The sequence below is a fragment of the Pinus tabuliformis genome, chromosome 1_2 (assembly GCF_031772625.1).
Source record: "Pinus tabuliformis cultivar Carrire ecotype Pingquan chromosome 1_2, CPIR1, whole genome shotgun sequence".
NCBI lineage: Eukaryota > Viridiplantae > Streptophyta > Pinopsida > Pinales > Pinaceae > Pinus > Pinus tabuliformis.
This window is the reverse complement of record NC_142298.1, coordinates 90,960,162-90,980,083: the sequence shown is the minus strand read 5'-3', so window position 1 is coordinate 90,980,083 and position 19,922 is coordinate 90,960,162. Positions and strand designations below refer to the sequence as shown.

General features: G+C 36.7%; 1 protein-coding gene across 1 annotated transcript; it reads right to left on the bottom strand.

Moving 5' to 3' along the window:
* Positions 1–17,297: 17,297 nt before the first annotated feature.
* On the bottom strand, positions 17,298–18,581 carry LOC149204587 (glutathione S-transferase U17-like). Its single transcript, XM_089393319.1, has 2 exons — positions 18,106–18,581; positions 17,298–17,800 (listed from the first exon to the last, which is right to left on the bottom strand). The coding sequence occupies exons 1-2, from the start codon at positions 18,454–18,456 to the stop codon at positions 17,420–17,422; spliced, it is 732 nt and encodes a 243-aa protein (XP_089249445.1). The 5' UTR covers positions 18,457–18,581; the 3' UTR covers positions 17,298–17,419.
* Between the last annotated feature and the right edge of the window lie 1,341 nt (positions 18,582–19,922).

The window sequence follows — 19,922 nt, the reverse complement described above, 5'->3', positions numbered from 1 at the left end:
AAATTCATATTAAACATTTTAAACTATATATAAATATAAATATATGGTGTGGAAAAACGTGATGAAGTCTAGGGTTTCATAGGTTTTTGGCTCTATTCATATCATCCTCGTGATCTTGGGTGATACAAACCCGATGTTAGTGCCATGGAATGGGGAAAGGCTTCAAGGCTATCCTATACATGAAGAATGCATGAAGACTTCTTTCTACCATCACTGTTGATTTCAAGGGATAGTTTTCTCATCAACTATGTTGTTCAAATGACCTATGAGGGTATTAGTAGGCAAATAATCTGCTGCAATAGTCGTCCTGTGTCAGTATCTACTACCTTCAGGTTCCCTGCATTGTTTTTTCCACTGGTCTCAATAAATGTGTGAGATGGTGGTGTCTAAAGGCATGGATGCATATTCCAATGGGTTTTCTCGAGTCCCTTGTTCCCACTTATTTTCTTTAGTTGGTATGCTCGGTATTAATTTTAGCAAAGATGGGGAACTCCACCACTTGTGCTTTCTTTTGGGGTTTCTCAAAAATGGGCTCCTTTCCTCCCATCTCATTCAGAGACTCCATTCTCACAGACAAAGAATATCCTAGAGAATTTTTCCAGATTTTTATAAAAAATACCAGCAGAAATTTCTCCCTGTTTTGAGTAAGAGAATCAACATTTGTCTCATCTCAAATAGATTGTTCATGATAAATGGAGCTTGTGGTCATTATTCAAATGTCTAAAATTTAAAGGGAAGGTTCTTCAAGACCTTATTCAGCTCAGAGACCAAGTATTACAAAAAATTTAATTATTTGTTAAACGAACTTAAGGTTGAGCAGGGCAAACACTGAGAGGGATCAAATCTTTAGGTGCAAACTTCTTTTGGAGTGAAAATATATTCCGTGAAGGATCAAATCTCCAAGTGCAAACCTCTTTTGGAGTGAAAAGATATTTGATTCCTCTCTACACTTGGTAAATCAAGAGTTACCATGGATTTGGGTTGGTATTATATAAATTTCATATCTCCTTATATAAAAGTATTATCTCCTTATATAAAAGTATTCTCATTTTTCATGTTATTAAAACCTTGATTTAATCTCTATGGAATATCCACAAAATATTTTTAGTAGTATTGAGAGTAGAGAGGTTAGATATATCTCAAAAGGATAACGTTTTTTTCTTTCAGATTTAATTAAAAAATGTTATAAATTAAAAGAAAATAAAATATTCATAAAATATTTTGATTGTGAAATGAGCTATGTGTAGAGAATTAATGACGGGGGGAGGCGTGGGGAGCTAGGGTTCGGAGCAGGAAGTAACAAGAGTAGTGAGCAAAGAACCATGGAGGAGCCAGGAGGAGGGAGCTCCACTCCCTCCTACAGCAACGTTGTTTCAAACAAAAGCAGAGAAATGAGTTCAAATGGATTCAGGAGACCTTGGGAGAAAGGAAAAAAAAATATAGACTCAACAGTACTAGAAAGCAGCAAAGATGATGTTTAGGAAGAAACTCACGGTACGGCCAGAAGGAAGAAGATGCTAGAGCATAGTAGTCAGGAAAAAAAAGGGTACAACTCCGCATAAGGATCCTGTAAGCCCAAGACTGCCACCAAACCTAGGGTGGTTCTGAATGATCCTACACTGCACGAGCACAGAGATCACATGATGACTTATTCTATTATCTGTAAGTTTATGGGCTTATGGCCCACAGAGAAGAATATGTATACTTGGATCAGAAACAACTGGAAACCAAAGGGAGATATAACTCTTCATCTAGGGTCCAAGGGCTTTTTCACAGTGGTTTTCAACAGCCTAGAGGATAAAGACAGAGTATTCGAAGGAGGACCTTATTTCTATGCTGCAGCAGGACTCTATATGCAACCATGGGTAATGAACTTTGTCCCGGAGCGGGAGACATTCACTTCAGTCCCGGTATGGATAAGACTTTACTCCTTACCTCTAGATTATTGGCTGCCTGAATCCTTGAAAGTTATACGAAATAAATTAGGTCATTTTATAAAATTTAAGAGGCAACTCTAAGAGGGAAATATACTTCCTTCGCATGTATATGTGTGGAGATGGATTTATCGGGAGCACTCCTAGATTAAGTGGTCTTAGAAGTTTATGATGAGGAATGGGTACAGGTAGTGGACTATGAACATGTTCCTTTTAGATGCAGGAAATGTCATGAACACGGACACCTTTTCAGAGATTGCCCACAAAACAAGCGGGAGGAGAATTCGAGGGCCAACATACACAAAGATTCTAAAGGATTCACCAAGACAGGAGGTAGAGGGAAAGGCAAAGGAAGAAGGTATCAGAAAAAACAGAGTGATAACAAAGTAGCAAATCGCAACAGTTTTGAGAATTTAGAAGAAGAAGGGGGGAAGTGAGAAAAATGTAATTCCAAACAATCATCCTAAAGAGATAGAAAAGGAAGTCAGCATGGAAATAATACAGGATAACAACAAACTACAGGAAGGTATACCAAATAGCATGGAACAAAGCAGGGATCAAGAGATGACCCCTAGTGAAGTTGGGACTGAGGACCAAGAACTATATGAAATACTTGAGAGAGAATCTTGATCTGGAGAAATTCTTAAACCAGGGAACTAGAAAAGGAATCGACTCCCTACCACAAGAGGAGTTTGACATAGTACAACATCTTTTCCTCTGGAGATCTTAGATAAATACCTCAGGAAACAAAAGAAGCCATGAAAGACAGGACCAGGGAGGGGTCAAATCAATGGAGGAAATATCAGGACACTCAGCGAGGAACCCAGGCAGGAAAAGCGGCAGAAAGAGTCAAAATGAACTGCTAATAGAGTGTGGAAAGCTCTTGATCAACTCAGGTAAGATGAAAGATCTTACTAGTTACTCTTTCAAAAACCCATCATCATGAAGCTCACAACTTGGAATATCAGGGGTCTAGGAAGTAAAAGAAAACAGAGAAATCTCAGCAGCAGAATAAAAGAAGAAAACCTAGATATGGTGTTCATACAGGAAACAAAATGTTCAATAGATAAAGTCTGGAAGATACATAGTAAATGGCTCAATAAGTATGATTACCTAGAAGTAAAAGCCAATAATACAACGGGAGGGATTCTCACTCTCTGGAATCCCCAGAAATTTGACATTTTGGATGCGGAGGCATCTAGGAACTATCTTTCAATGGTTATCCAACCTTTAGGTGACAAGGATATTTATTTGGTCACTAATGTCTATGGTCCTCAAAATCTTGACGACAAGCTCAAGCTTCTCACCTCACTGGAGGAGCTTAGACAGAGACACCCAGCAATACCCTGGATTCTGGGTGGAGATTTCAACATGATCAAATCTCTTACAGAAAAAAAAGGAGGCACTAGACTTATGGGCAAGGATTCTATTACCTTTGAGGACTTCCTCATCAAGCTGAAGCTAGTGGACTTAGAAACAACAAATGGAATCTTCACTTGGAACAATAAGAGGGGAGGTGCATCACAGGTTGCCTCAAAACTAGATAGGTTCCTAATCTCGGAGAACCTCCTCCTCTCGGGGCCTAACTTGAATGCCTTTATCCTACCTTTTGGAGGGTCGAACCACTGGCCAGTTCAGCTAGAAGCTTATTTTATTGGCACTCCAAGGAACAGACCCTTCAGGTTTGAAAATGTTTGGCTTACTCACCCTAATTTCATAGCCAACATTGACAAGTGGTGGAAGGAGGATTTACCGGTTCAAGGCACAAAAATGTTCATGCTGCAACAGAGACTCAAGCACATCAAGACTAAACTCAAAGATTGGAACAAAAGTGAGTTTGGAAATATTTTTAAAGCCAAAAGAGAAGTGGAACAAAAGCTTCAGAATATCAACCAAACTCTCATCAAGGAGGGCTTCACTGAGGATAGGAAACTGCAAGCAGACTCACTACAACAGGAATGGGACACCAGATGTCAGTAGGAGGAAATCTTCTGGAAGCAGAAATCACGAGTCCAATGGCTCAAAGAAGGGGAAAGAAACACAAGGTTTTTTCACAAATCTACCATGGAACACCGGGCCCATAATCAGATCACAAAGCTCTTAGATCGCTAGGAAGAGAGCTCAATACACACAAAGATATGGAGGACGTACTGGTACAACATTTTCAAAAAATAGCAGAGGAGCCTATCTCAAACAGATCACTAGCTATCAGGAAATTTACGAAGCATATTCCAAACCTGGTGTCCAGGGAAGACAACTACAATCTCAACAGACCAGTATCAGAAGAAGAGGTAAAAGAAGTAATAAATGAGATGCACAATGGGAAAGCGCCTGGACTGGATGGTTTTAACGTAGACTTCTTCAAAGCAAGCTGGGATATAGTCAAAAAGGATATTCTGGATGTGGTGGAGGACTCAAGGATTTCAAAAACAATCCTTAAAGCACTAAACACCTCTTTCATTGCCCTCATTCCTAAATAGGATAAGGCAATGACTCCGGATCAGTTCAGGCCCATAGCCCTGTGTAATGTGATATACAAAATCATCTCCAAAGTTATTGCAAACAGACTAAAGCCCCTCCTACCAACACTCGTGTCGGAGGAACAAACTGGGTATGTGGAAGGAAGGAAAATTCTTAACAACATCATTCAGGCACATGAAATTGTCCACTCTCTCAAGAATAATAAGCAAGCAGGGATGATCATTCAACTGGACCTAGCGAAGGCGTATGACAAACTGAGCTGGTTGTATATCAAAGAAGTTCTAATTGCTTATGGCTTTGACCAGAATTGGATAATATGGGTTATGGCTTTGGTAACTTCAGCCAGCTTTTCCATCCTCCTCAATGGCTCTCCCTCCAAATCCTTTCGGCCCTTGAGAGGCCTCAAGTAGGGAGATCCGCTTTCACCATTTCTTTTTATTCTGATGATGGAAGGATTAGGCAAAGAAATCACTTCTGCCAAAAGGGAGGGCACTATCCAGGGTCTCAAGCTTACACAGGAAGGGAACACGTTAACTCATCAGCAATTTGTAGATGACACTATGTTACAGGGCATACCAACAGTTAAAGAAGCCAAAGCCTACAAGAAAATCCTGCAGGATTTCGCCTTAGCAACCGGTACAGAGGTAAGTCTCTCAAAATCTAAAGTGTTTTTTTTTAATACAAATATTGCAATTCAGAGAAACCTCTCCAAAATTCTTGGATTTCAGAGAGACCAACTCCCCTCCAAATATCTGGGAATACCTCTCACTGACAAACCTCAGAACAAGGAGGTTTGGGAAGCTTTGATCAACAAACTAAAGGACAAAATCTGCAAGTGGACAAGTAGATCTTTAAACCTGGCTAGCAGGCTTGTTCTCACAATGACGGTCCTGCAGTCTCTTCCAGTTTATATGTTGTCGGCTCTTCCTATCCCTAGTGGAGTTGCCCAGCAAATCAGGAACATGCAAAGAGACTTTCTGTGGGGAAAAGGTGAGGAAAAGAAGAAATGGGCACTGGTAGCTTGGGACAAACTTTGCATGCCCAAACCTCATGGGGGTCTAGGTCTCCATGACCCAGAAACTCTTAAAAAAGTTTTGGGGGCCAAACTTTGGTGGAGATGGCTGAAGGAATCTAGCAACCCTTGGGCCAAGCTCTAGAAGGAGAAATATGCAAAAAACTAGAGAGAGGGGGACTTGATCAGAATGACAGGGAAAATAAGGGGTTCTCATATCTAGAATAATGCATGGGAGAACAGAGCTTTAGTTCAGAATCACAGCTTCTGGGAGATTGGGAATGGAAACCTTGCCTGGTTTTGGGAGGATAACTGGCAGCAGGAATCCAACTTAAGCAGAGAAGGACTGGACATTCTCAGAGAGGAAACTGTTAACAAAGGAATTAAAAAGGTCAGTGACTTTTGGGATAAAACCAGAAATAGTGGCAAGTGGAGAACTTGGAAAATACCAATTAATAGTGAAGAATCTCCTCTGAAGACCCAGACAGAAACTCTTGCCAAAATCCTGGAAAAGAGGAAAATTTTGATCTCGTCATCCCCAGATCAACTTAGATGGGGAAGAAGCAGTGAGGGTAATTTCAACCTCAAAGAAGCCAAAGATGTGGTCACTGGATACAATTTTTCCAACCCAGATAACACTTGGAAAGACCTATGGAAGCAACCTCAATGGATGAAAATCAAGTTGTTTATGTGGATGGTGCATCACAAAAAGATTTTGACTTGGGAGAATCTCAGAAAGAAAGGTTTTGCAGGACCTTCTAGATGCTAGTTATGTGGTATCTAGGAAGAGACAAGGGATCACCTTCTCAGCCTCTGCACCTTCACCTCTACCCTATGGAATTGGGCAGCCTGTATCTTTAGACAAACTGACAGAGATGAAAACAACATCTCCAAAACCTTAAGGGATTGGAGGAATAAGCTCTCAGAGAATGAGACTGTCAACTCAGCCTGGACCCTGATCCCAGGCTTCCTAATATGGAATGTCTGGAAAGAACGTAATAATAGAATTTTCAAGGAAAAATCCAACCCACCCCAAATCATTATAAATCAGCTCCTCAAGCAGCTCAAAGAGACTATTAATACGTTTCAGAAGCACCCTACTGAGAATCCGCCTTCTCATCAGGATGCCCGAATTCTTCATCTTTTGGGCCTACAGAAGATGGTCCCTCAGAGCTCAATCCAGATTCCATCTCGTGCTACCATGAGGCAGGACTTCTGGCGTCCCCCCCGCTCGGGGTACTTAAAACTAAATACAGATGGAGCCTCGAAAGGTAACCCAGGGGAAGCAGGGTATGGAGGTGCCATCAGAGATGATAAGGGGAATTTAATAATCATCTTTCACAACTACTTGGGGAATGCTACCAACAACATGGCGGAACTGATGGCCATAGAACAGGGATTAGAGATTCTGAGAAATCTCAACATGAAGAACTCCATAATAGAATCTGATTCTGAATTAACAGTCAATTTTATAAAAAGAATTGCTAATGGCTCAGATCCTGAGAGACTATTGCAGGTTTATCGGCGCATTTGATCACATATGAGAATCTTGAGAACCCTTAGCTTTGCTCGTGTGCGCAGAAATGCCAACAAAGTGGCGGACTGGCTGGCAAATGAAGGGGTGCTCTGTAAGAGAATACAGTTTTTATAATTGGGAAATGATGCCTGCGAGGAATTTGAGAGAAGAATGCTACAGTCTGGCTTGCGCGAACAATGAGTTTTTTCTCAAGTCGGGCAAGGAAGAGAATAGCAGACCAGGGTTCATCTAGCCTCTGCTCCCGATCGCGTTGGTTGAAGGCTCTCTTTTGGATGGCAGGAGGAGAGGAACAAGTAGTTTCGTTCACAGAGGATGCAAAGGTAAAGCGGTTTTGTGGTTTATCGCGCGCATCTGAGACCTAAAGTGGTTTTTCAAGGTTTGCCTTCGATGCCATTCATCAATCAACACGTGGCAGTGGGTGGAGAAAGAATACCGCCCATATCGCATGGGTTATCCTCGTGCTTCTTCTCTGTGCGATATTCTCCTCAGCCGTTGGATTCGGGAAGGGAAGATCAATGGCTCTAGTACATCGAGCTAGTTCGGGGAGTTTTCCTTCGTGCTTTTCGAGGTTTACGTGTGGACTCCTGGAGGGTGGTACTCTTAGTCACATGAGTCTTATCCCCCGGGCGGAAGCGTTTGATTCTTTGTTTGGAGTCTTTACTCCTTATGTGTTTGGAATTTTGTTTGTTAGTGGGTCATTTGTTGTAAAGGTTTGTAGCCCGTTGTTTAGGGTAGGCGGACCCCGGTTATGCCCGTTGACTTTGTCCGGGACTTGTAACATAGTTTTTTATTTTTTAACCTTTGAATGAGAATCAAAAAACACTCTTGCTTTAGCAAAAAAAGAAATGAGCTATGTGTAGTATTAATAAGCCATTGTATTGGCCCATGATACCTTAACAAAGTCTATTTACAACTTAATAATATTCATAATGAAGTGTGAAGGAATATGGTATCTTAACAAAGTCTATTTACAACTTAATAATATCCATAATAAAGTGGGGATGAATATCCATGGTTAAGATATTGTTATATTGTAAATTTATTGTAAGTATTATGTTTTTATGTGCTTATTAATTAATTTAAGTATGGTTACAAAATCATTATTAGTCCCTGCAAGACTCTAGCAATCTATTTTCCCATTGAACATTATTAGTTTAGCATTGACCAATACAACTTATAATGCTTAACTCTAAAAAATAAATATATAATTTTTTCAGTAATTATTAAAAAACTATTTTTCAAACATTTGATTAGACCATAACTTGAAGGTCTTATTGTAGTACATCACATATTTTATGGAGAAATTTATTATTCATGTATGATTTTTAGATATTTGTGTAGTTATTTTTTAGTCCAATAATAAAAGCTCATATTTACGTAAATAACATATTTAACATGAGTTACTTCACACCATAATTTAAGGAAGCCTTTAGATAAAAAAATAGAGAGAAATAAGATGTAAATAAATATAAAAGTGTTGGCATAGTATCTTTCTTACATTAGGCCTGAAGTTTCTCAGCCAAAAACATCTCTCTCTCTCTCTCTCTCTCTCTCTCTATATATATATATATGAACTCCATATAAAAAAAATGAATGAACGAAAAACCTCCAAAAAAAAGAGCTTTTAATAGAATAGGATTCTATCTATCTCTAAAAAAAAAAAAAAAACTAGTAACATATATATAGGTGTAGTCTAATTTATAGACAAAATAGACTTTTTGACTAAAATCTGGAAAATCAATTTCAAAAAAGAATGTGATTTTTGTTAGGATATTCTGACACATAGGAAATAGTTAAGTATAACTTGGTCTAGTGTAGAGTTAGGTAAAGTGTGCTTTTTTACTATGTATTTTTGTAACTAACAATCTGACAGTTACGATATGTTCTAGACATGAAGTGATCGGACGGTTCATTCTCTCATCGATATTACCGACACTTGATCCGTGGCTTAACACTCGATTGGTCCATGACCTCTATTTAAAGAGCATGGAGGGTCATTTGTAGGGTGACCATTCATGACAGAATCTTATGCAAATTTTCATTCTTTTATTAATAAATTGCCTAAAGTGGTTGTGTTGTCTCAGGCCGTGGACTATTTCCCTCTTTGAGGGTGTTAACCACGTCAAGAATACTGGTATATTGATCTGTGATCTATTTGTGAGTGGTGTCCTTTGGTATTCTATCTGAGGAACTTACCCCATAAATTCCTACATGGTATTGGAGCTATTTAAGGGCCACATCCATTGTTGATCCAAATGCGAAGCCGGTACAACTGCATCCGACTGTCGCTTCCTAGATCTATTATTTCTGACTGCTTTCGGGCCGAGAGGACTGCTCTATTGTGTTAGAAGCATCTATTCCAGTGAGGAACCTCTTTTGTTTCACGCGAAAAGATTTGCGGTAGCCCTAGCTACCTCATTTTTAAAATCTAGAGGTATAAGCCTTTATTTGTAGTTTTAATTATTCATCTCTCTATTTATTTCGTTTATTTAGCTCTCTGTTTTTTTAATTACTAGATCTAAACCTTTCATTTCTATGTATGCTCTTTTCCTTGCAACTTTGTGCGATCTGGGAAAATCAGAAACAGGAAAAAAAAAAAAAAATTTCTCATGCGTATGCTCTTTTCCGCCGCGCTTTAGTGAGATCTCGGAAAATCAGAAACATTGAGGAAAAATATTTAGGTTCTGGCGAAAGCTAACTTCAAACCATAAGGTTTGGTTTTTTTTGTATGTCCATGTTGGGTTGTGTGGTTTTTTGTTTTGCAGACAAAAAGAGTTTTTTCAAGTAAGCACGCACCCCAAAGCTTCAGTGACTTAAAAAAAAAAAAAACCCACTTCCTCTTTTCCAAAAATTACTAACCTTTTAAATTAGCTCATTTGGTCCAAAATTACTTTATGAGAATAGAGGTCTTGAGTTCAAGTCTTTCTTTTTGTTGACTTACTTTTTCAAAAAGAACATGTAACTTATGTTTTAAAGTTACTTTATGTAAAAGTGTTCTCACCCATTATAAAAAGTGATTCACTTCTAATTCTAAAGTCTCTTTATCTTTTATTTAAGTTACAATTTAGTGAGTAGCTCATAAAGTACCATTGTAAAAGTGACTTTCACTTATTTATAAAAGTGGGTCACATAGAAACTTTTTTTAAAGTGAGCTAATTAGATTAAGTTTGAAAAGGGGGGGATTTTTTTTAAATATAACATTATCATTCACTTCCGCGCATTCGCGCACTTTGTCGCATCTTCAACAAATTTTCTTCAAAAAGTCATAACTTCTTCATTCGAAAGCTGTTTTCAGAGATGTTTTTTTTAATCAACCTAATTTTTCGAGATGTTTCCATTGTAACACTTAGGTTCAACATCTATAGCTTCAGTTTATGTTAAAATGGAAATTTCGTGCCAAGTTATTCTTGACAACACCAACTACTTCCAATGGTGGTCCTACATTGTGGATTTACTTAGAAGTAAAGGTCTTTACAGAATAGCCTCACGCCAAGAAACTAAACCTAAAGATGAAGATAAGGCAACCAAATGGGAAAATAGGCAAGATCAATCACCTGGGTTGATAGGGATACATATTTCTCCAGACCTTGGATTCCATATCGTAGAACTTGACACCCCTAATGAAGTAATGAAACAACTTACTAAAGTTTTTGGAATTAAAAATGAAATTAGAGCCCATCAACTCGAAAATGAGTTGCTTATGTTGGACCCCAAAAATGTTTCTTCCATTGAAGATTTTTTTTTCCAAGAAGATGGTAGCCTTATCTATTCCATTCTTATTAAGTTGGGACTAGCCTACTCTATATTTGTTTCCACTTTCCATTCTACTAGAGAAGCCTTTATTTCTCAAGGACAAGACTACAAGTCCCCCTCTTTTGATGCCTTTTGTGATTATTTAATAAGAGAATAGGAAAAACTCTTACATCTTGGTCTTCTTAATCTTAGAAACTCTTCTAAGAAAGCCTTAGCCACCTAGCAACAACCAAATTCAAAGAATCCTAAGAAGCAGTATCCTAAAAAGAATGGTCCTAAACAAAACAAGGGTCCTAAGCAATTTCAGTCTCAAAATGATAAGGCAAATAAAAACAAAGGGAAGAAGACTGATAGATATTTCCACTTTTGTAATCGAGATGGCCAATTAGAATCCAAATGCTTTAAGAAGATGGAAGCCTTGGAAGCAATAATGAAGAAGAATAACATCCATTTGGAAAACTCTTAAACTTCAAATTCATCTTCAGGAATAACACTTTCTGCACGTGGTTGCCAGGCATCTCAGTCTGGTTATGCACTAAATGTGTCTTCTTCTTCTCATTCTCATGAGTGGCTCATTTATTCTCGAGCTTCTTATCACATGGCCAAAAACAAAGCCATGTTTTCTTCTTTAAATGGTTGTAACACCAAAAATATATATGTTGGTGATGACAGATCTCTTAGTGTTGTAGGGACTCGAACTGTTCATCTAGACAATGGTCAATTTAATGATGTATTATGTGTTCCAACCTTATCCTGCAACCTTCTATCTGTATATCAGATAACTCATTCAAGTGAAGGTAAAACCGTTGAATTTTCACCTCACGATGTTGTAATTAAGGACGTAAGAGATCCTAAACAAATTTTAGCTACTGGCATTGCTGATGATTCTACAAGGTTGTATAAGTTTAACAACTTTGGGTCATCAACTCTTCCCTTGGTATTTGTTGCTCATAATGATGAAGTGAGCAAACTTTGGCATGAGCGATTTGGTCACTTAAACTATCGCTCACTTCAAAATCTATGTAAAGAAAATATGGTGACAAGTCTTCCTATGTTATCTTGCAGAGATGGTGTTTGTTCCGGATGCGTACTCGGAAAACATCATCGGGATAGTTTTGAAAAACGTGCCTCTTGGCACGCCTCTGCCCCTTTACAACTTGTGCATAATGATTTATGTGGTCCACTTCCAGTTGTTTCATTCTCTGGCTACAAGTATTTCTTAACTTTCATTGGTGATTTATATAAACGCACTTGGGTATACTTCTTAAAACTGAAGAGTGAAGTATTTAACATGTTCTTGGCCCTTAAGGCCTTTGCTGAAAAACAACCTGGTCATCAAATTCCTAAGCTAAGATTTGATAATGACGGAGAATATGTTAACAACAAATTCATCAACTTTTGCACTGAGAATGGTATTCAAATGCAACATACTATTCCATATACTCCACAACAAAATGGTGTAGCTGAAAGGAAGAATCGCACCTTAAAGGAAATGGCTAATTGTATGCTTCAATATAAAGAAATTAATCTTAATTTTTGGGCAGAAGAAATTAACTGTGCAAATTACATAGTAAATCGCACTCCTACTAAGGTTTTAAAGAATATCACTCTAGAAGTAGCATGGAGCTCAATTAAACCAGATGTAAGTCACTTTCTTGTTTTTGGAAGTGAAGCATGGGCCCATATTCCAGATGAGAAACATAAAGCTTTAGAACCTAAGAGTGAAAAATGTATTTTTGTTGGATATTTTGAAGATGGCAAAGGATATAGACTTATTCCACTTAAGTCCAAAAATGTTATCATTAGAAGAGATGTAAATTTTTCTAAAAATATATCGGCCTATGAGCCTAGTTCAGCAGATGTGATGCCTCTCTCTATCCCTTCTACTTCTGAAAATATTTCTTCTTCAGATGATGACAGTGAGGATTACAATCCTCCCCCACCTTCTCAGGATCCTCCTTCAGCTCCTCAACTTCTAAAATCGGTTTATGCTACTCGGGATGCAGTAGGTGCTCTTGCAGGTGATCTTACAAATCAATGGCATACACGTTCTCAATTCGATAGAGCCTCTTCTTTACTGGCTCAAGCTTTAGCGAATTATGATCTTGACACCTTTGCAGAAGCTTTAGGCCATCCAAATTGGGACACAACTATGAATGAAAAATGTCGTTCATTATTGGCAAATGATACATGGGATCTTGTTCCTCTTCCAAAGGGACGAAAACTTGTTAGATGCAAATGGGTTTATAAAACCAAGTATGGACCAAATGGAAAAGTTGATAAACATAAAGATCATCTTGTTGCTAAGGGTTTTTCACAAGTTGAAGGCATTGACTATACTGAAACCTTCTCCCCTGTTGCCAAAATGAACTCTATCCGCCTTGTTCTTTCCCTTGCTGCCTCTTTCAAATGGGAAGTCCATCAAATGGATGTTAAATCTGCCTTCTTGCATGGGGACTTGCATGAAGAAATCTATATGGAACAACCTACCGGCTTTATACAAACAGACTCCAGCCTTGTATGCCAGCTTAAGAAATCCCTTTATGGTCTCAAGCAAGCCCCTCGGGCTTGGTATGCCAAAATGGATAGCTTTCTTTTAGATACTGGCTTTTCTAGGTGTCATTCTGACAATACTGTCTACACCAAGAAAGTGGGTAAGTCTCTTATCATTCTTATTCTTTATGTTGATGATCTTATCCTTACTGGTAGTGATCCCAACCTTATAAACCATGTGAAGTCCAACCTTTAAAAGAAGTTTAAAATGACAGACTTAGGACACTTGCATTATTTTCTTGGTCTTCAAGTCTTGCAATCCAAGGAAGGTATTTCCCTTTCCCAGTCCAAGTATGCATGTGATCTTCTATGCCACTTTCACATGGAAGACTGTAAGCCAGCCCCTTCTCCCTTTCAGTCTGGAGCCAAACTTTCAGTCACTTATACTTCCCCTGAGGTTAATGCTACCTTATACAGTTAGCTTGTAGGAAAAATTTTGTATTTGACCCATACCCGTCCTGACCTTTCCTTTGTTGTTGGCCTTATTGCTTGGTTTATGAAAAACCCACATGAAAGTCATTGGAAAGCAGCGAAAATAATACTTCATTATGTTTAAGGTACAATTACGTTTGGGATCCATTACAGTGCAGAACCATCTCCTCTATTGGTTGGTTTCACTGATTCCGATTGGGCAGGTGACCCTGATGATCGGAAGTCTACTGCAGGCTATGTCTTCACTCTTGGTTCTGGACCTATTACATGGGCTTGCAAGAAACAAAGTGCCATTTCTCTTTCTTCAGCAGAAGTAGAGTATCATGGCGCCATAGAAGATAGTAAGGAAACCATGTGGCTTCGTTAGATACTGTAAGATTTTGGCTTTCATCAGCAGCATCTGACTACACTTTGGTGTGATAATCAAAGTTCCATTCAATTATGCAAAGATCCAGTTCACCATCAGCGCAGCAAACACATTGAACTACACATGCACTTCATTAGAAAGCTCATTCATGACCATGTTTTTGAAGTGCAATATTGTTCAACAGATGATCAAGTTGCAGACATCTTTATAAAGGCTCTCACAGAGGCGAAGTTTACTAAACTTTGATTTATGGTTGGAGTTTAGAAAGTTGTCACTAAGGGGGGATAGGCTCTAATGCCTCATTCCTTCTCCTATTGTGTCATATTTGTACATCCTTCAATCCTATCCCAAGTTGTTCTTAAGGGGGGATGTTAGGATATTTCGACACATAGGAAATAGTTAAGTATAACTTGGTCTAGTCTAGAGTTAGGTAAAGTGTGTTTCTTTACTATGTACTTTTGTAACTTACAATACGACGGTTACAATATGTTCTAAACATGAAGTGATCTGATAGATCATTCTCTCCTCAGTATTACCGACACTTGATCTGTGGCTTAACACCTAATTGGTCCATGATCTCTATTTAAAGAGCATGGAGGGTAATTTGTAGGGTGACCGTTCATGAGAGAAGCTTATGTAAATTTTCATTCTTTTATTAATAAATTTCCTGAAGTGGCCGCTTTGGCTCAGGCCATGGATTGTTTCCCTCTTTGAGGGTTTTAACCACGTCAAGAATATTGGTGTATTGATCTGTGATATTTTTGTGAGTGGTGTCCTCTGGTGTTCTAAAGAACTTACCCTGTAAATTCCTACAAGTTTTTGTTGATTAAAATGTCATTAAAAAATTAAACTAGTAACATATATATATAGGTGTAGTCTAATTTATAAATGAAATAGAATTTTTGACTAAAATCTGGCAAAACAATTTCAATAAAGAATGTGATTTTTTGTTGATTAAAATGTCGTTTTGAATGCATAAATGCATTTAGCACCCTCGAAAACCCTTTCAGCACTCAAATTCTACAAATTAAGCAACTTAACTAAATTGTGGTAAAAAAGGTCATTTCTTGTATAAGTTAGACTATATCTATGTGTGTAGATGGGTTGCACTTTTTGTCAAAATCACTAGTTGGAAGAGAGAGAAAAACAACTCAAACGATATTTTACATTTTACATTTTAGTGCTCCATCGAGTTATTTGAGGGCTTAAAAATAAGCCCTCAATCAACAATTATATAGTCCATATTGAAATATTTTATTTATAATTCACAATTTAGACACTAAAATGTTAATACATACTCCAATTATATTTGGAAATAGAAAACATATATCCATAAATTTCTATTTTATAACTATTTTTAAAAACTACACATATATATAGTTATTTTTATTGATATTTAAAATGTTATATATCAATTCTATATTAAAAATGGAAAAAATATATCTCGTTTTAATATTAAAAAATATTTTTTATTAATTAGTTTTAATTATTTTATATATGAAATTAAATAAAAATTAATTTTCTTTTTTATTATTATTATTTCAATTTATTATTTTAAATATTATTTTTAAACCTAACTATGTGCATAACATCTCCCCGTAATGCTTCTTAAAACAATCAAGCCCCAATTAAGCAAGCATATATGAATCCACCATTGTAAAAACCAATTTTCAAGAATAAACTCCGACATTGTAAATAATGTTCCAATATTATACCTATCATGAAGGAGGAAAAATCGACCATTCCATAAGCCTTATCATAGTGAATTTTAAGTGAGAGTACATGTTAATTTATTCATCTTTTATGTTATAAATAATATGCCTCAAATGAAATGTGTTGGTTCAAATTATACATATGAAATGAGTTTATTTGGGTTAATTAAACGGATTGTCACTTGGGTCGTTACCTTCTTTCATTATTAGCTGGTATTTAATTATATAAAACATACTATAAATCTAAAATTAATTTTCACTAATTAATAACTAAATCTTACACAGATTAATTAATAAATCTTCCCTAAACCAATTAAGGCATATCTTATTTATACCTTATATTGGTTATCTAGACTATTGCTTACGACCATGAACTCGTCCGATATTGAAGAATCACAACTTTAGAGTATGCAAGTACAAATATCTTGGGCAACAATGGATTTTTTTTTATGGAATAAGTAATAAGAGGAAATGTGGATAGGAGCCGTAATTATCATCGAGTCAGGTGAATTTTTTCATTTTTGGTGGGAAGGAGGATAGGATATTAATGATAAAGTAGAAATCATAATATTATAATAATGTTTTAATTGGGATAAAATAATTTAATCTAGAGAAAATACATGTATATAAAAGTAAAAAAACATTATTAATGGAGTAAAATATCATACAAATTTCAATCCCATATTAATAAATTGGATGAAGCTAATCAGAAATTTGATTAGTACGTTTCAGCACATTCAATTTCTAATATATATATATATATATACCGAGAACAAATCTGGACAGGGACCTATTACCCGAGCGAGGCATTTCGAAAGTTCAGTTTTTCCTGAGCATTCGTAGAGACAATTTTTGGGCGATTCCTAAATCCACTTCTATTGCATAGTTAATGCCCTTTGACATGCGGAGGCGATAGCCACATATAACGCGGGCCATTTTTTTTTCTCTAGTCATCAGGGCGCGTGTTATATGTGGCTATCGCCCCCCACATGTCAGGGGCATTAACTTTGCAATGGAAGTGGATTTAGGAATCGCGAAATTTTTGGCCTCATAAAGAAGATATTTATTTTGTATATGTTTTATGGTGTAAGAATTTTGCTGTGTATACTGAACTGTAAAGCGAACTGTAAGTGGATACAATTTATAAAAAAGTAATATATAAGATGATGAGCAGTTACAAAAGGTAGACAAGTTAGGATAAGAACCCTGATAATATAGATAGAGATGATAAAGTTCTCAGTGGATACAATTTCTAAAAAAGTGATATATAAAGATAATGAGGAGTTACGAAAGGTAGACAAGTTAGGATAAGAACTCAGATAATATAGATAGAGATGATAATAGAACTTTAGAATATGTACTATATTTTTTATGTTAATATAAAGAAGCGCTATTTTCTCTGAAAAAAATTGGTTAAAACATGCATATTCTTATCGGACTAAACCTCCACACAGCGATTGGATCACGTCTTCAGAATTTAGATAATAAATAATTTATTAGCATTAAACACCATTCATTCAAAAAGATAAAACCCCTCAAACTGACATCATTAAAATAAAACAGGCGGCCGATAACATTAATTTAAATATAGTCTTCTATCGAAAATCAATCCTTTTTTTTGTGGCCGTAGTGCTTCCCCTAATTGGCAGCGAGTGGTGACGTAAATCTGACTATCTGGCCACATATAAACTCCCGCAGCATGGCCGAATCCGGCATAATTTCTTTCACTCTATCGGCCTCCCAGATTCGATCCATCCACGCGCTTAACAGCGGCATCTTCTCCGCGTCTATTAAAACAGAATTAGTAACCTTCTCCAGGGCTTTCACAAACGCTGACAGACCACCCAGTGCGATGTCAACAAAGCCGATCTTGTCTCCTCCAAAATACAGTTTCCCCGAGAAGCAGGGGCTCGTTCGCAGAGCTTCCTCCAATACAATAAAGTTTGCCACAGATTCTTCTACCGCTTTCTGTTGCTGCTCGCCTTGGACCATGAAAACTCCCCGAATGCATGGCACCAGCTGAGGTCACACATAAAGGGCACCAGCTGAGGGCACCAGTGTATTAAATACAGATTTAAAAAAATAAGTAATATTTTCAAAGAGAAAAGGGAAAGTGGGGACGGATTGTTGTCATTCTCTTTATCTAGTTTCAATTCGTTCTTCTTACTTAGTTTCAATTCTGAATTATGACACAGATTGTTTTGAGAAACTATTATAATGTTTTTTTATGTAAAGATTACCTCCTAGATTCCTCAGTAGCAAGAAAAAAGGCATTTTTTTATTAAAAAAAAATAAGCAAGGTGATTAAGAGGGGATGTTATTACCTTATCGTCTATGAAGGCAGCCCAGAAGCGGGCAATGGCCCGGTCATATGGATCTTTGGGCATAAGATTTGGTGCCTTATTGCCCCATACCTCCTCGATGTACTGCACAATAATCATGGATTCACAAACAGGCTTTCCACTGTGGATAAGCACTGGAATCTTCTTGTGAACAGGGTTTGATTTCAGCAGAAGCTCGCTTTTAGGCCGCAAATTATCTTCGATGAACTCGTAATCGATGCCTTTAAGAGCCAGTGCTATGCGAACCCGAAGCACAAAGGGGCTCCAACCCGAACCTAATAGCTTCACTTGACCCTCTTTTCCACAGGCCTCCATCGCCATTTCTCTGAACATGTAGTGTAATGCAGTGCTTGTGCCTATGCTACCATTTGTTAGCCATCATCCCTCGGTGCAAATAAATAGGCATCCCACTGCCAGTTAATCATATCACCCTAATCTTGATTCCACCACCATTCCTTCCCTTTGCCGTGCCATGGCCACTTTACACCGCCAATTACGTACATCAATCCCTTACCTCGGTGTGAACAGTCTGACCTTCGAAAGCACGTGAATTTAAAATTCCAAAAGTCAAATTAAACTGTCATGTAAGATTTAATTAAGCCAAGACTCACAAATCATTAGTACCTCTTTCAATGATGTGATGTCTACCACTTATACAAGGAAGCAATAATAGGAAATTTATTTTTGTTCGTTAAGAGCCATTTGCGTTTATAATTTAAATATGTGATCATAACATTAGACCTTACAAACTATATCCGGAGAGTGGCTTATGGGCATTGGAGTATTGGGGTGTTGCATTTAATTATTAGATTATTACTCTCGATGTATTTTTGAATTTAACCAAAATCTATAGACATAAGGATTATTCCAGATATATTGAGAGAGTATTAGCTAATATGATTTTTAGCCCCTAGAAAACTTTCCATGGCTAGCATTTTTTCCTAATCTCATTTCATGTATGTAATTTAGAGCATCCAAAATGGATGTTGGCTAATCTCACAATATGTTTATATGGACCTATAGTGTAATAGTTATAAGAGGAAAATTCAATTTTATAGATGATGGAAGGGAACCCATCTAGTGAATGGCCTAGACAATTTCTCATACTCATGTAGTCTCTATGTATTCTTTCCTAGAGTCTATAATCTTGAAGGTCTAGTTGTTCTCTATGTTGACTATAAATCCAAGAAAATCTAAATATTTTTAAGGTATGGATACCAATGATTTCTAATAATATTACCAAGTTCTATAATGTTTTTATGAATGATTTTGCTCAAAATATTTCAAGGTTTTTTTACTAGATTTATAAGTTTATCTTTATTCTTGATTGGAGCTAAAATTGTGTTAATATTACCCATTTTTTTTAACTTTTCTATAGTTTTATCCAAAAATATTTTAGACTTTCTTTTATTAAATTTATAAATGTATCCTGATTTTTGGTTAAATTGATATAATTTTAGTTATTAGAAATTATAATACTAAATCGTACTAACTCTTAATTTCATTATATTCATTAATAAAATCCATTCTTACAATTTTATTTTCCATGACAATTTATACATTATTAATTAGTCAAAATACAAGTGTGTGCATGAGTTTGTTAACTTATTGGTCCTCATTGAGAGGTAAGTAGCTTTGATGCAATTCTTAATTATATTTTCTCTCTTTATATTTGAAGATGCTTAATGGATTGTTAATTATTGAAAATGTGATAAAGCTTTGTGATGAAATAGCTTAAGGGTTCAATGCTACACATTAATTTATACTTTGAAATGTTTAGAATATAGTTGTATTTGATA

Excerpts from the sequence above, each read along its gene's own strand:
- LOC149204587 (XM_089393319.1), bottom strand. The coding sequence starts at position 18,456 with ATGTTCAGAGAAATGGCGATGGAGGCCTGTGGAAAAGAGGGTCAAGTG. Across the intron at positions 17,801-18,105 it reads CTGCCTTCATAGACGATAAG|CTGGTGCCATGCATTCGGGG; the intron begins GTAATAACATCC and ends GTGTGACCTCAG.